Consider the following 16,516-nt stretch of genomic DNA (forward strand, 5'->3'; position numbering starts at 1 on the left):
GAAAGTCATACATACCTGGAATCTATCAGCTATTCACATATTTCGGAAAAAAGAAAAACAGGCCACTAAAAAACGTTCACTAATTTCACTGCCAACATGACATATATATTTGTTGTTTTGTGCAATAGGCAGTACCTTCGCTATATGCCAGCCCTGTACAGCCTCTTCACTGGATGTCATATCCTCCACCTGCTGCAGTTTGTCCCGCCACTCATGCAGCTTGCAGCTGAACTCCTGCAGGTCCTGTTCCAGCTGTGCAGCTGAACTGTTAAACTCCTGCTCTGAGTTTGCCATCTGAGCCAGAACCCCCTCCAGACTGGAGCATACATGTTTGGCTCCTCGTTCCCATTGTTCCCAGGCCGACATCAACCCTGCCTCCTCCCGCTCCAGAACCTCACAGCCCACCGTGGACGTGTGGTCACGTGTTAAGGCCCCGCAACGCTGCACACAGGACAGATGCTGGCGTCCGTGCTCCCTGGAGTCTAACAGCTCCTACAGTGTAATAATCGGAGAAGAGATAACTTCCAATTCTAAAGAGGAATGTCACGCAAACTTCAGCTGAAAAATACAGATCCACTTACCCTAACTTTGGAGAGCTTCCTCTGAACAGAAGCAGCATCTCCGGACATGTCTGACCAGCACTGAAGCTCTTCTTTAGCCGAGGTTAGCCAGTCATTGAGTTCACGCACTGATTCCATGTATTGCTTGTGCTCTTTGACGATCTCCTCCATTTGTTGTACTTTACTCTATAACACGGGATAGTACATAACATGTCAGTGATATTGACCCTCTCTGATCCATATTATATTTGGACCAGAGTATATAAGTCCACACTTTGGTGCCGTAGTGTTGGGCACAAGTACAGACAGAATGCTTTAAGGTCTTGTGGACTTGTGGCATTTGATTTGTGCAAATGAAGACCACAAGACTGCAAGTCAACATCATCTGCTGCATTTGGAAAGGGCCAGTGTCCATTATGGGGCAATAATTGCACCCTGGATTTAATTTTCAGGTGCATTTTTTTTCTGAACACAAAGACTTATCTGAATAATTAGATTGAAAATATAGTTAGAATACATTTTAGAATTACCCATAAAATTCAATCAAAAATTAATTTTATGCAATAATGCATAACTACAATAGAATATTAAGAACTATAACAGATGTTTCAGAGGAAAAAACAGAGGAATATATAACATTTTATTATATTTGCTATTAACTGTTATTATAAAAACCGTTATAAAAAAATAAAAAAAATAAAAGTAAATAAAGTTTAACATTACAGAATTTGACTTATTATGGTTTCATTCTGCTTTCTAAACACTGGTTAAATCATAAAAAATAAATAAATCTGAATATAGGTTTGTAAATGTAAAACGTTTCTCTTCAGAACATTAATAATGAAAATAAGATGATAAGTAAGATTAAGTATGACAATATGAAAGACAATTATTTAATTTTGCTAACATGCTATCTTTATAATATCACACTTTTTTTCTCACACAGGAAAATTTAGACATGAAAATATAAAGCCCTCGCAGTATTTCGTATCGTATATTTGGGGGTCCTTGGCATTGAAAAGTTTGAAAACCCCTGTTCTCAGGCACTCAATGTCACATGTAAGCCATATCAAGTTTTACCAAGATAAAAAATTACATTTTGATTCAAATTCTGTATATATTTTGTACCTTAAGGACTGCTGAGATATTGGTAAACTGGGAATTTAACTCAGCTTTTGGTTCCTCTGCAAAAGTCTGATCTCCTGTCTTCTCATACAGCTCCGTGGCTTTCTCATTGAGACGGGTCAGTGCTGATGAATGGCCCTCAACATCTGCCTGAATGGCCCGCAGACGCTCCAGCAGTAAGGCCTTCTCTTTCAGTCCGGGCTGTTGAGGCAGAGCCACTCCCACCTCCTGCTCCACCATCTCCATCCACTGCTGTATCTGAGCTTTACTCTCCAGAAAACTGCCCCACTGAGCCACGGTCCACTCCAGACGACTGCATCACACAGAAAATTATATTATTACATTATTCTGCATTCAGCATCTTCTCTCATACATAGAGTCATTTACAGTGCATTTAATAAAGCAACAGTTCACTGGAGAAAACTGTGGTAACCAGTCAATTCTTGATGTAATTTCTGACCAAAAGTCCAGATAACATTTAGTAACCGACATAACTTTTTTTTTTTTGGAATGCCCAGTTCCCAATGCACTCTGAGTCCTCGTGGTGGCACAGTGACTCGCCTCAACCGGGTGGTGGAGGACGAATCTCAGTTGCCTCCGCGTCTGAGACTGTCAATCCGCGCATCTTATCACGTGGCTTGTTGAGCGCGGTACCACGGAGACCTAGCACGTGTGGAGGCTTCACGCTATTCTCTGCAGCATCCACGCACAACTCACCACGTGCCACACCGAGAGCAAGAACCACATTATAGTGACCACGAAGAGGTTACCCCAGTGTGACTCTACCCTCCCTAGCAACCGGGCAAATTGGTTGCTTAGGAAGCCTGACTAGAGTCACTCAGCACATCCTGGATTCGAACTTGCGACTCCAGGTGTGGTAGTCATCGTCTTTACTTGCTGAGCTACCCAGGCCCCTGTAACTGATATAACTTTAACATTTTAATTCTCCTAATGAGTGACCAGTCCATTTTCTTCAGATTGCAGGCTAAACAATAGGCTATGGATATGAGCCCACCTGTGACAGCTCATGGCGGTCATGAGGATGTTCGCCCAGGAATCCTTCAGACTCTTGAGCTGAGAGCGAATGACTTCCTGTTTATCTCGACTGCAGTTCTTCAGTACTTGCTCTCCCTTCCCTACTGTCATATTGAGCTTTACTTCTCCCTCACCCTTCATCAGCAAGATGTCCTGAAACATTACCCACAACAAATGCATTAATACAGTATAAAAGTAAAGAAAACATCAGTGCTTCCAAGGCAGAAAAACCCTCACATCAGTGAAAACTTTGTTATTTTGATTAAATAATAAAGGGTTCTAAATTGAAGCGAAGCCATGCAAAGGAAAATGCGACAACACAGGCTTTAAAAAGCTTAATTTGGTTCATACTTCATATAGAGCACTGTAACAAAGTGTAAAAAAGTCACACGGTATGCACCAAAACCAGGATTATGGTTGCACAATAAACTGCATCTGGGATTTCATTCATTTTTTACTCTTGTTAAAGGTAAATTCTCTCATCATTTACTCACCCTCATGCCATCTAAGATGTGTATGAATTTCTTTGTTCTGCAGAACACAAAAGAAGATTTTTAGAAGAATATGTCATCTCTGTAGGCTCATACAATGCAAGTGAATGGTGGCCAGGCCTTTGAAGCTCCAAAAAAAACAGATAAGGGCAACATTAAAGTAATCCATTCGACTCCTGTAGATTAGTCCATGTCTTCTGAAGTGATCCAGGACACTTCCTATAGCACCATCTAGCGCTCTGCGCATGCATCAAGCACTAGGAAGTGTAATCAAGCTTGAAATCATGATTGTCAAGGAGACTGCTGTCAATATTTATAGTGAAAAAGGAGTTACATTTTGGTCTGTTCTCAACCAAAACCGATTGAATCGCTTCAGAAGACATGGATTAATCTACAGGAGTCGAATGGATTACTTTTATGTTCCCTTTATCTGCTTTTTTGAAGCTCCACTTGCATTGTATGGACCTACAGAGCTGAGATATTCTTCTAAAAATCATAATTTGTGTTCTACAGAAGAAAGAAAGTCATACACATCCAAGATGGCATGAGGGTGAATAAATGATGAGAGAATTTTTATTTTTGGGTGAACTATCCCTTTAAACAAACTATCGGCCGATCAATTAATGATATGCCTTTCCCACCACTTAAGTTATCTGTATCAGCAAAATTCACTTTCGGTCAACCTCTAGTTAACACTGCAGGTCAATTATGGAAAAGGTGTAACCCCAAAATAGATTAGTGGTCAACCAAAATGGGTTTTTAAATGGCAGCCACTGATTTTTACACAACAGTTGATTCAAATTCAAAACTGTGTTTAAAAACAGAAAAAATAGCATTATTCATTCACAAGTTTTGGAAGCAACACACTTCTGTTGCCCAAGTGGGAACAGACATCGGCAAAAGCTAATATTAACAAAATGGCCAAATAGCAGTTGATTAATTGGCCAGGCCGCTGTGTTAATCTGTTAATTAATATATTATTTGAGCTCGTATGGCTTTGTTTACTGACCTGCACCAGTCCCAGTCTCTTTTCCAGAGTCTCTTTATTCCCGCTGGTGCTGTTGAGAGCAGTGTGTCGTTCCTGTACCCCACTGAGCCAGACCCATGTGCTCTGTAACATCTCCTCAAAGTTCTGCTGCTCCTGCAGGCTCAGCTGACATACACGCAGTCTCTCTCTCACTGCCTTGAGAAGTGCCTGATGCTGCAACTGCAGCTGCGCTGACACCCGCACCTCCGCCCCACTGCCGTGACCTCCTGCATTCAGAGCCTGAGCTTCCTGACACAAACTCTCAAACGAGTCTCTTCAGAATAGGAAGAGAAAAGTCAGTTATCATCAAAGAGACAAGGAAATGAAGCCAAATTCAGAACCATTAAGATTTTTTGCAATATTTTGTAATATTATGTGCATTACAATTAAGCACTTTATACCTCGAGATATTCATTACCATATATGAAATTCACATTATTTTCTTTTTTTATTCTCCCCAATTTGGAATGCCCAATACCCATTGCGCTCTAAGTCCTCGTGGTGGCGTAGTGACTCGCCTAAATCCGGGTGGCGGAGGACGAATCTCAGTTGCCTCCGCGCCTGAGACAGTCAATCCGCGCATATTATCACGTGGCTTGTTGAATGCGTTACCGCAGAGACGTAGCACGTGTGGAGGCTTCACGCTATTCTCCGCGGCATCCACGCACAACTCACCACGTGCCCCGCCGAGAGCGAGAACCACATTATAGCGACCACGAGGAGGTTACCCCATGTGGCTCTACCCTTCCTAGCAACCTAGCCAATTTTGTTGCTTAGGAGACCTGGCTGGAGTCACTCAGCACACCCTGGATTAAAACTCGCGACTCCAGGGGAGGTAGTCAGCGTCTTTACTCGCTGAGCTACCCAGGCCCCCAAATTCACATTATTTTCACATTATTTTGGTGATTCATATTCCTGTAATACAGTAATTTTTTACTGAATAACAGTAAAATGATTTTTATTTAGATCAGCATTAATTAAAAGTGCAAAGAACTACCATGATATATAAGTTCAATTTAATACAATTTACAATTCAATTAACATGTTTATTATTATTTAAAAAAGTAATAATAAAAAAAAAAAAAACCTCCTGACTCCAGTTAGTTTTTGGTATGATCAAAAAAAGATAAAAAGGGTCCTGGGTAGCTCAGCGAGTATTGACGCTGACTACCACCCCTGGAGTCGCAAGTTTGAATCCAGGGTGTGCTGAGTGACTCCAGCCAGGTCTCCTAAGCAACCAAATTGGCTGGGTTGCTAGGGAGGGTAGAGTCACATGGGGTAACCTCCTTGTGGTCGCGATTAGTGGTTCTCACTCTCAGTGGGGTGCGTGGAAAGTTGTGTGTGGATCGTGGAGAGTAGCATGAGCCTCCACATGCTGTGAGTCTCCGCGGTGTCATGCACAATGAGCCACGTGATAAAATGCGCGGATTGACGGTCTCAGAAGCGGAGGCAACTCGGTCGTTCTGCGCTCTACATAGCAGAGCATGCAGCAGACCACAGCAATCTGACTCCCTATGCCTGGACATCCCTCCACTACTGCGATCCAGACACCTGAATCATCTCTTTATCAAGTTGAAAGTGCACTCGACTACATCACGCATCTGGATCTATACCAGGTTATTACACTCTTCTCCATCATTTGATGAATTACTGCTGATGTTTTTGATAGAAAACGTACACAAATATCTGCCTTCATCTGACGGTAATAGCAGGGCAATTTTTGTGAATGAAGAGCAATCTATAATGAGTCTAATTTACATCAAAAGGAGAAGGAAAGGAATAAAATTACTTAATTTAAATACTGAAGACGCAGTGCTATTTCAGCGCTGATTGCATCTGCGCAAATAGATTACAGCTGCGTCGTGCAGTCGTTTTAAAGTAAACCATAGCTCATTTTAAACCCCTGCGCGCTTACAATCTCTGAATCAATAATGAGGCCATATTTCTGTCGTCATGGGCTTCTCAGATTTTCTGACACACGAGATTGTTAAAAGTCACTTTAACATATTCTGACCTCTCTTTAAGCACTTCATGTTGGAATTCCTCCACACGCTCGAGCACAGCTTTCTCCTGGTCACTGTGTCTGCCCTCGGACAGCTCCGTGCTCAGCCTCACATCCATCCTCTCCAACCATCGGGTCAGCCTCTGCAGACAGCTCTCAAAGCTACAGAGACACAGCAGAGAGTTAAATTCAGAGCATTTGTGGCCAAATAACACCTTCCAAAGTGAGCATTCTCTCTTCCACAGCAAAGCCGTTTATCCCCAGGAGTTGTTTCAAACAATCTGCCGCTCTAATATTTAACCCAGCATGCAGTGCGGTGAATGGGATGTTACGTTCTCACCTGCTGAGAAGACTGGCGCTCTCCTCCAGGTTTTGCTGGTTCTGTTTACACTGCTCCACATAGCTGTCCCAGTCCTGCTGGATAGACGAAAGGTTCTGCTGCACCTGTCCCGCACTGGCTTTGGGAAGATGAAGAAGAAGCTTTTCTCCCTCCGTACACACTTGTGTTAGACGGCTGTCTCCATCATCTACCCGTTCCAGAGCTCCCTGATGGAGAAGTGACTCCACAATTAAAGGTACAGTTCACCCAAAAATGAAAATTCTCTCAACATTTACTCACCTTCATGTTGTTCCAAACCCCTAAGGGGCCATTCAGCCCAAATGCGTTCTTGCACTAAAAAAAGTTAAATGCAGCGCAACGAATGTAACAGAATGCAGGTGTCTCGAGACGTGTTTTAAAAGCTGAAGTTCTTTTTAGCTTCACACAGTGTCCAAATAATAAGGCGCTCGGTGCAACGGTCAAAAATTCCGTCTATCCCGTTAACATAGAAAAACAATTGAAAACTACGCAGACGAACATAAAAACACATTCAGTTTTCCTTCAAAAACACTGCCTCTATGACTTTTCCAAAAGAGATGACACTCGGTCACCATTGGACTTCATTGAATGAACAAAAGATGCAATGAAAGTGAATGGTAACTGAGACTAACATACTGCCTGACATCTTCTTTTGCATTTCACAGAAAAAAGAATGAAAAATAAAGTCATATGGGTTTTTGAACAACATGAGGGTGAGTGAATGATGACAGAATTTTCATTTTTGGGTTCATTTTTAACCCTTTAAAGGTGCAGTCAGTTATTTTATTCTTATTACAATAAGTTAAACATCTCAAGAAATGAATAGGAAATTTGAGATGAAGATGAAGACTCCAGTCATATCAGTAACATTATAAAAGCTGTTTTATTCTACATGGAGAGGGTCCTTTCATGGGGGCTGCCATGTTAGGATCACATGACCAGCCAAATACTACTCACTTAATCTCAGTAACTGCCCTGTTATTGCACACTTGCACTCGTGGATTAAATTAATCATGGCTGACTGTGAATAGTGAATTTCCACAATGGCACTGGCAACTGAAAACAATTACATTTGAATGATGCTGCATCCATGCCACGAGGTGTCAGTGTAAGTACAGGATGGCATAAAACAAATTGCGCATTTAAGGCAACAGAATAAATATTGCTAACATAATGTGGTGCCAGATTTTTTAGAGCTGGTTTATTATAAACTAAAACTAAGATATTTTGAAAGAAGATGTACCTTTAATTTTTGTAATTTGCGGTCAACTACACTCATGTCACCAGAATGATCAGAGCATTCTCTCACAATGTCTTTCTGTCCAGACAACCATATATGAAAGTCCTTTACAAGATCTGAAAAGACATGAAGACAAAGATGGTTTAAGGAATAGTTCACCCAAAATGAAAATCCCCTCATCATTTACTCACCCTCATGCCATCCCAGATGTGTATGACTTTCTTTCTTCAGCAGAACACAAATTAAGATTTTTAGAAGAATATTTCAGCTCTGTATGTCCATACAATGCAAGTGAATGGGTGCCAACATTTTGACACTCCAAAAATCACATTAAGGCAGCATAAAGGTAATCCTTATGATTCCAGTTGTTAAATCCATGTCTCCTGAAGTGATACTATAGGTGTGGGTGAGAAACAGATCAATATTTAAGTCCATTTTTGCTTGAAATTCTTCCCCCTGCACAGTAAGCGACATATGCATGAAGAATGTGAATCACCAAAAACACAAGAAGAAGAATGTGGAAGTGAAAGTTAAAGTGGAGATTGACTGAGCAGGGAGGATAATTTATTGTAAAAATTGACTTAAATATTGATCTGTTTCTCACCCACACCTATCATATCACTTATGGTGATATTGATTTAACCAGTGGAGTCTTATGGATTACTTTTATGCTGACTTGAGCTTAAAATCTTTGGCACCCATTCACTTGCATTGTATGTACCAAAAGATATGAGAAATTCTTCTAAAATCTTCATTTTTGTTCTGCTGAAGAAATAAAGTCATACACATCTGGGATGGAATTAGGATGAGTAAATGATGAGAGAATCTTCATTTTTGGGTTAACTTTTCCTTTAAGATTACAAAAATCAAAGTAAAGTATAAGCTCTATAAAGAAATGTGCTATTCTGATTTCTGACCATTGAAGTGTTGCTGGAGGCCATGCTGCATGGATGTGAGTTTTTTAACACAGAGCTGATTGACTGTTTCATATTTCTTGATGAGGTCAGTCAGAGATGAACCCAGACCAGTCAGTTCCTCAGATGGGTATTTTCTGCAAAGTGCGTTCAGACTCTCCCTGGCCGAGTCGATACTTATCTGCTGGTTCTGGAGTTCTTTCTGGATCTCCTAAAAACATAGAAAAAAATATAGTGAGTAGATGGGGTGGTGAGATTAGGAAATGACTCAGATTTGAAGTCGGGTCGCCAACACATAAGTGATACCACACAACACCACACCACATATCGCACATAATTTTTATGTTTAAAGGGATAGTTCACCAATAGTTCACCATTGTAATTTACCATAAAGTCACAAGCATTTTCATTATAAATAAACTCCCTTCCCGACTGGGTTCGTGAAGGGGTTAAATCATACTGGTTTCAACTAGGTCGTGTGGAAGGACACTCCCCCATATGCGTTAGCAAAAACAATGTCTCGTTCCCTTCGTCTCAGGGAAACGAGGTTATGTACATAACCGAGACGATTTACTGTCACTTTAGATTTAAAGGATAGTTCACCCAGAAATGAAAATTCTCTCATCATTTACTCACCCTCATGCTATCCCAGATGTATATGACTTTCTTTCTTCAGCAGAACACAAAAAGAATATCTCAGCTCTGTAGGTCCATACAATGCAAGTGGATGGTGATCAGCACTTTAAAGCTCCAAAAAGCACAGACAGTCAGAGTGAAAGCACATGCAGCCTCTCGCGTGACGTAAGCGCGTTGGCATGTTGGAGCTTTAAAGTGCTGATCACAATCCACTTGCATTGTATGGACCTACAGAGCTGAGATATTCTTCTAAAAATCTTCATTCGTGTTCTGCTGAAGAAAGAAAGTCATACACATCTGAGATGGCATAAGTGTGAGTAAATGATGAGAGAATTTTCATTTTTGGGTGAACTATCCCTTTAAAGGGGCTATATTCTACACTTTGTAGCATTTTATAAATGTCTTCCCTTCTCATCCACTTATCATGTTAGTCATGGTTTATTGCAATAAATGCAGTCATAATTTAGCTTTACGTGGACGTTTTTTAACTCTCTGAGCTTTAAGCCCAAAGTATACTTAGATGCAAACGCTAGGTGTCTGCGTACAGGACAAATGATGCAAATTTCGTCATCAGCAGAGCGCTCGAGCGCTCGAGCACTAAACACGTGCTGCCCAACTTTTCTAAACATGCTAACTCTGCGTCTCGAATTACTTGCACTAATAAGTGGGTCCACAAGGTGGAAACACTCACAGATGAGCCGTTGCCATCACAAAGAAGCACTAGAAGAAGATGCAATTGCCGCTAAACAACACGAGATGTAGGTAGAAACAACAACAGTGGATATGCACGTCAACAGCGCGTGTGTGAGGAGGTCAGGAGATACCTGCATTTGTTTAACTCGAGTTTGAAGGACTATAAAGACATCTTTATGGGTCTAAACTCCAGAAGAGATATAGTCCGGTGTCTTAAAGCAGTCGTAGCATCCATGCACCAACCGCCTGTGTATGCACGCACAGTGAAATGAGCATTCAACTGTGCGCAGATGCTAAGCATTTGCATCAAAACCGAAGTATACTTTGGGCTTTAGAATGAAACGAGCTGATTTTTTTGCTGCTGTACCTTTAAGGCAACTATATGTAAATGAGCTCTGTTACGATTAGCTAACATCTGCGTACCAGTGTAGCTCACATTGTCAATCATAAGGCAGGCAAAGTTGCTGAATACTGAAAATAGGCGTTGTTATGTAAATGTGTGTGGTCACATGTTAATGAGCTCATTGTTGTGATGTCCTAACCATGTTGGTTTTTGACAATGACCAATTTTTGCAGCTTAGTATCCATAAATGTTCAGAGTGGTCTGGACAGGGAGCTTTGCATTGTGAAAGTATTGTGTTAAAGTACTGTATGTGTATATATAGTAGTGATAGACCGATATATCGGCCAGGCCAATTAATCGGATGATATTTGTCCATTTTGCAATTATTGGCCAATAGCCGTGTTTGCTTGGCCGATTAACAGAAGTAGTTAAAATGAACTTTTCCTTGTGTCCGTTCCAAAATCTACCAATACATTTGTCACGTTAAAATGTATTATGTTTATCGGCATTTATATCGGCCATCCTGCTTTCTAGACATTGGTACATAATCTGCATCAGCTATTGAAAAACCCACACTGGTCGACCACCAGTACAGCTCATTGAACTCCAAAATATTCATCATATGACCCCTTAAAACTAAAGACACCACATTCTCTAAGATCTACCTATACCTTCACTCTGCAGATCTCTTCTGGAGCTGTTCCACAGGGCGAATCCAGCAAAGATCTTTCCATGTTCTTAAACCACTCAGACATATGAGAAAGAAAGTCCTCGAGCTGTTTCTTCTGAGAGCAGAAATCTTGAAGGTTGTTCCTGGCTTGATCACACAACTCTTTGATGTTACTAATCTTCCTTCTGAGGTCTGTCTCCATGACCTGGAACAATTCAAAAGTTTGCTGATGGCATTCAGATAACGCAACCAATTGTCAAATCAATGAGCTGGATTATAAATGGAAGATGGCTAACATCTCTGGTTTTAAATAAATCAGAAAAAGCTCAGCCTTACCTGCAGTTTAGCAGGGGCATCCTGGCCACCACCAAGTTGCTTAAGCTCTGATAATTTCTCTTGTAGAGTATCTATCCTCTTTTCTTTCAGCCCAACATCCACCTACACAGAAAAAAAATGTAAACATGATAACATGAAGTTACTAAAATTATAGGTTTCAGGTCACCTTCTGAATGGTCCTAAATATAGGCTTTGTTTTGTTTTTTAATTCTTATTTCTTTTGATTATGACCTAACATTTTCTTGACAGTTTTCATTAGATTCACTCATTAAGACCCATTAAGTTTAGAACATGCCTTGACTTCAGAGAGTTTGTTTTCAGTTTTTTGGCTGTCGTTGAAGTTATTGAGTCCATCTGTAAGGTCTACAATGGATCTGTTGGACCAGCTATCAATCTCGGTGCTGATTTCATAGATGTCTTCCCACAAAGCAGAGCTCCGCTGGAGACTTTCCAGATTGTCCTCGATTTTCTCTGACACCTGTGTATTGACAGGATGCATACTGGCTGTTAGTTTGTGATAATATGAGATTCGATGTGATGATTTGAGTCTTAATAATTGACCTTCTGACAAACTCACATCCAGCCATTGGTCCACGGTGGTATCCATTTCTGTTTTCACATTCTGGGTGTCACAATCAGGGATCTTGTTTAATTCACTTAGAAGCTTCTTGCCCTTGTTAGAGAATTGCTCAAGCACATCCTGTTTACCGGCCATCTCGGCTTTAACAGCTTCTTGCTACATAATGGAAGAATATCATAACTAAATCAGATCTCATGGGTAAGATTTTAGGGATGTTAGAGAGCAAATTCAAGTGGAATTATCTGAAACGTATGTACTGTAAAGAGTTTTTTGGAAGAGACTTGATATTAAAGTTGATTTCATTTTTGCTGGGTAGACATGTTGTATTCTCCCCAATGACGGTCAGTATTTACCTTTAACAGGGATCTGCGGGTGTCCTCTTGGTCTTTTAGGATAGCTTTAATGTCAGCTATAGCATCAGCACTCTCCAATATTGAGTTTATTGAAGACTTCAGACTTTGATAGTCTTTCATGAGTTCTACCAAAACACAGCTCCGCTCTTGTCTGGAACAAAATCATACAATATTGTCATTTCCACATTAAAAACAGATTTCAATGTGCCAAGCACTTGTGCACAAGCATATTTTACAACTAACCCTAACCCTGAAGAAGGACAATAAACTATGATAAAATAGCTAAATCTATAATACATACTGTATGCTCAAACATTGGTTTTCTAATGTTTCAGACCAAGTACAATCTAAATGCTCCCCAGTCACCACTTGATGACTGATTTGAAAAAGTTTTTATTATAAAAAATTTAATTTCAGTCAAAAAGTTTACTTGCAAATATACAGGTGCATCTCAATAAATTAGAATGTCGTGGAAAAGTTCATTTATTTCAGTAATTCAACTCAAATTGTGAAACTCGTGTATTAAATCAATTCAATGCACACAGACTGAAGTAGTTTAAGTCTTTGGTTCTTTTAATTGTGATGATTTTGGCTCACATTTAACAGAAACCCACCAATTCACTATCTCAAAAAATTAGAATATGGTGACATGCCAATCAGCTAATCAACTCAAAACACCTGCAAAGGTTTCCTGAGCCTTCAAAATGGTCTCTCAGTTTGGTTCACTAGGCTACACAATCATGGGGAAGACTGCTGATCTGACAGTTGTCCAGAAGACAATCATTGACACCCTTCACAAGGAGGGTAAGCCACAAACATTCATTGCCAAAGAAGCTGGCTGTTCACAGAGTGCTGTATCCAAGCATGTTAACAGAAAGTTGAGTGGAAGGAAAAAGTGTGGAAGAAAAAGATGCACAACCAACCGAGAGAACCGCAGCCTTATGATTGTCCAGCAAAATCGATTCAAGAATTTGGGTGAACTTCACAAGGAATGGACTGAGGCTGGGGTCAAGGCATCAAGAGCCACCACACACAGACATGTCAAAGAATTTGGCTACAGTTGTCGTATTCCTCTTGTCAAGCCACTCCTGAACCACAGACAACGTCAGAGGCGTCTTACCTGGCCTACGGAGAAGAAGAACTGGACTGTTGCCCAGTGTTCCAAAGTCCTCTTTTCAGATGAGAGCAAGTTTTGTATTTCATTTGGAAACCAAGGTCCTAGAGTCTGGAGGAAGGGTGGAGAAGCTCATAGCCCAAGTTGCTTGAAGTCCAGTGTTAAGTTTCCACAGTCTGTGATGATTTGGGGTGCAATGTCATCTGCTGGTGTTGGTCCATTGTGTTTTTTGAAAACCAAAGTCACTGCACCCGTTTACCAAGAAATTCTGGAGCACTTCAGGCTTCCTTCTGCTGACCAGCTTTTTAAAGATGCTGATTTCATTTTCCAGCAGGATTTGGCACCTGCCCACACTGCCAAAAGCACCAAAAGTTGGTTAAATGACCATGGTGTTGGTGTGCTTGACTGGCCAGAGAATCTATGGGGCATTGTCAAGAGGAAAATGAGAAACAAGAGACCAAAAAATGCAGATGAGCTGAAGGCCACTGTCAAAGAAACCTGGGCTTCCATACCACCTCAGCAGTGCCACAAACTGATCACCTCCATGCCACGCCGAATTGAGGCAGTAATTAAAGCAAAAGGAGCCCCTACCAAGTATTGAGTACATATACAGTAAATGAACATACTTTCCAGAAGGCCAACAATTCACTAAAAATGTTTTTTTTTTATGGGTCTTATGATGTATTCTAATTTGTTGAGATAGTGAATTGGTGGGTTTTTGTTAAATGTGAGCCAAAATCATCACAATTAAAAGAACCAAAGACTTAAACTACTTCAGTCTGTGTGCATTGAATTTATTTAATACACAAGTTTCACAATTTGAGTTGAATTAATGAAATAAATGAACTTTTCCACGACATTCTAATTTATTGAGATGCACCTGTATTACATTTGCAAATAGATCAGAAACTATAAATATTTTCGTTTTTATTTACGTTTATTATTTTTGGTATTTTAAATATTTCATGTTAGTATTTAAAACTGTTATAAAAATGTTGTATACTAACTTAATGACTGTTTAATATTTTTAATTTAAATAGTATTTAATATTGTTACGTATTTTACAGTTAAGTGGTGTACCAACAGGGGGCAGTACCACCAATTAAGATACAATATGTGAGAACAATTTCCACACTCTCTACTTATTAATGTACTATCACTCTTTATGTTTTTCCAACAGCTTGTTCATTGTGGCCCACCTTTCAGTGATCAGTCTTTTGGTGTCTTCCCAGGTGGTTTGAAGCAGGTTAATCTCTCTCAATACTTCACCACCCAGCTCTGCATCTCTCTGTGCCAGCTGCTGACCTTTATCTCTAAGCCATTGTTCTTCATGCTGATGGGACTGGAGCTCATCCTCCAACTGATTGAAAAATCGAAGTCTACAAACATAAAAAGAGGACATCTGATCAAATATGATATTGAAAAATTTGGAAACCATGAACAATAATACTTTATTTTTTTTACCATGGTTTTAGTTTTCATGTATTATTACTAAGGTTTTACCACAAATATCAAGGTTTAAATATGGTTACTGTAGTAAAACCATGGTTAATTTTGTTAAGGGATGCATAAAGCTAATTGCGAGAGAATGCAAAAGGTATTGCTAGTTAATGCAAAACGAATTGCAAGGGAACACAGGCTTCTGCGAGGAAACTAACAGAAAATAAATTTCCTCCCAATCCATGCAGCATAACGAACACCTTAAACATCAGCGCATTTCATCATAATTTTTAGGTGAGCTAAAAGAAGACTATTCGCCCAGTAAGTGTAAATTAGCCTTAAAGCTGGAGTATGTGACTTTTTTGGTGTAAAAAACATTCTCCTATCCCAGCTTAATATGCAGAAAGAACTATAAGTAAGCCATTCACAGGTTCATTTTCTTGAAAACTGTAAACACTGTGTCTCTGTGGCACTATGAAAGTTTGTTTTGAGCGACACATCTCAAGAAAGACAATAACATTGACTCGCTCAATGGTGTGAGTTGGGGTTGGGACTATCTGACTGGTTGATTAATGGCAAAAGGGAGTGTTTTCGGAAAGGGGTTTTATAGATGATGTTTATTTTTGTATTTCCTTTTGGTGGCACTAGTGGCACAAAAATACACACTTCGGCTTTAAAGGAATATTCCGGGTTCAATTCAATTTCATATTGTTTTGAAATAGTGAGTATTTTAATGTTTAAAGATTGGCCTCATTCACTTCCATAAGTGCCTCACTGGAACCCAGATTTTTGCTTTTTTTATAAAGAAAAGGAGGGACTAAATTAATTTTTGTGGTAATCAATACTATGCTAAAAATGCTGTTGATTACGCTTAACTTGTATTGAACCCAGAATATTCCTTTAAATTGTTCTTTTCAGCAGGGAACATATTGGAATACCAGTATAATCCATACCTCTGCTGTAGAGTAAGAACATTGGGCTCTCTCAAGCCCTGTTGATCAGCCTTCTCCTCAATGTCCTCCACCGTTTTGAGCAGCTGCTCTTTGCGCTGTCTGAACGAGCTCCAGAGAGCACCCAAAGCCTCCGCCTCGCTCTGCTTCAAGCCCAGCAAGCTCCTCACTGAGTCAAGCTCCACACTCAACGAGTCAGCCAATGAGCGGCATGAGGCGCGTCCCTCCTTCCCGTTGTTGAGGTGGAGGTGAGCTTTACAGAGACTGCCGTCCAGGTTCACGCCGAGTGTTTCGAGGCGACTGATATCAGGAACGATGGCTTCGAGATCTCGCTGCAGCTCATCCACCCGGCTCTTGTCCCAGCTCCCAGCGCTCTCCACGGTCTGTCTGAGACCTTGAAGAACACCAGCTGCCACACTGTGGGTGTGAAGGAAGGCTTCTAGCTTTTCCAGGCTCTCACCACGTAGTTCAACCAGCTGATGGGCTTCCAGGTATGGCTGCAAGGAGCTCTCCCACCTTCCCTGAAGCTGCTGGACCTCAGCGGGCTCACAAATGTCACATAAGGCCTTAGTTTGCTGCTGAAAACTCTGTCTTACAATGCTTTGTTTTTGCAGTGCCTCTCTCCAATCCTGCCATGAATGAAAAGGGG

The 16,516-nt window shown here is 40.5% G+C and overlaps 1 protein-coding gene across 9 annotated transcripts in view; it reads right to left on the reverse strand.

The window, feature by feature from the left end:
• The window catches only part of syne1b (spectrin repeat containing, nuclear envelope 1b), a 178,025-nt gene that overhangs the window by 106,310 nt on the left and 55,199 nt on the right, over positions 1-16,516 (reverse strand). For all 9 annotated transcript variants that reach the window (XM_051647295.1, XM_051647294.1, XM_051647299.1 and 6 more), the window contains 16 exons: positions 15,871-16,496; positions 14,677-14,856; positions 12,364-12,514; positions 12,008-12,166; positions 11,726-11,908; positions 11,431-11,532; positions 11,096-11,299; positions 8,756-8,963; positions 7,842-7,954; positions 6,581-6,786; positions 6,253-6,402; positions 4,221-4,512; positions 2,701-2,873; positions 1,689-1,998; positions 582-746; positions 136-492 (listed from right to left, as the gene is read on the reverse strand). In XM_051647295.1, coding sequence (XP_051503255.1) covers positions 136-492; positions 582-746; positions 1,689-1,998; positions 2,701-2,873; positions 4,221-4,512; positions 6,253-6,402; positions 6,581-6,786; positions 7,842-7,954; positions 8,756-8,963; positions 11,096-11,299; positions 11,431-11,532; positions 11,726-11,908; positions 12,008-12,166; positions 12,364-12,514; positions 14,677-14,856; positions 15,871-16,496 — 3,579 coding nt within the window. The remainder of the gene's footprint in view (positions 1-135; positions 493-581; positions 747-1,688; positions 1,999-2,700; positions 2,874-4,220; positions 4,513-6,252; positions 6,403-6,580; positions 6,787-7,841; positions 7,955-8,755; positions 8,964-11,095; positions 11,300-11,430; positions 11,533-11,725; positions 11,909-12,007; positions 12,167-12,363; positions 12,515-14,676; positions 14,857-15,870; positions 16,497-16,516) is intronic.

Source organism: Myxocyprinus asiaticus, chromosome 20, assembly GCF_019703515.2.
Source record: "Myxocyprinus asiaticus isolate MX2 ecotype Aquarium Trade chromosome 20, UBuf_Myxa_2, whole genome shotgun sequence".
NCBI lineage: Eukaryota > Metazoa > Chordata > Actinopteri > Cypriniformes > Catostomidae > Myxocyprinus > Myxocyprinus asiaticus.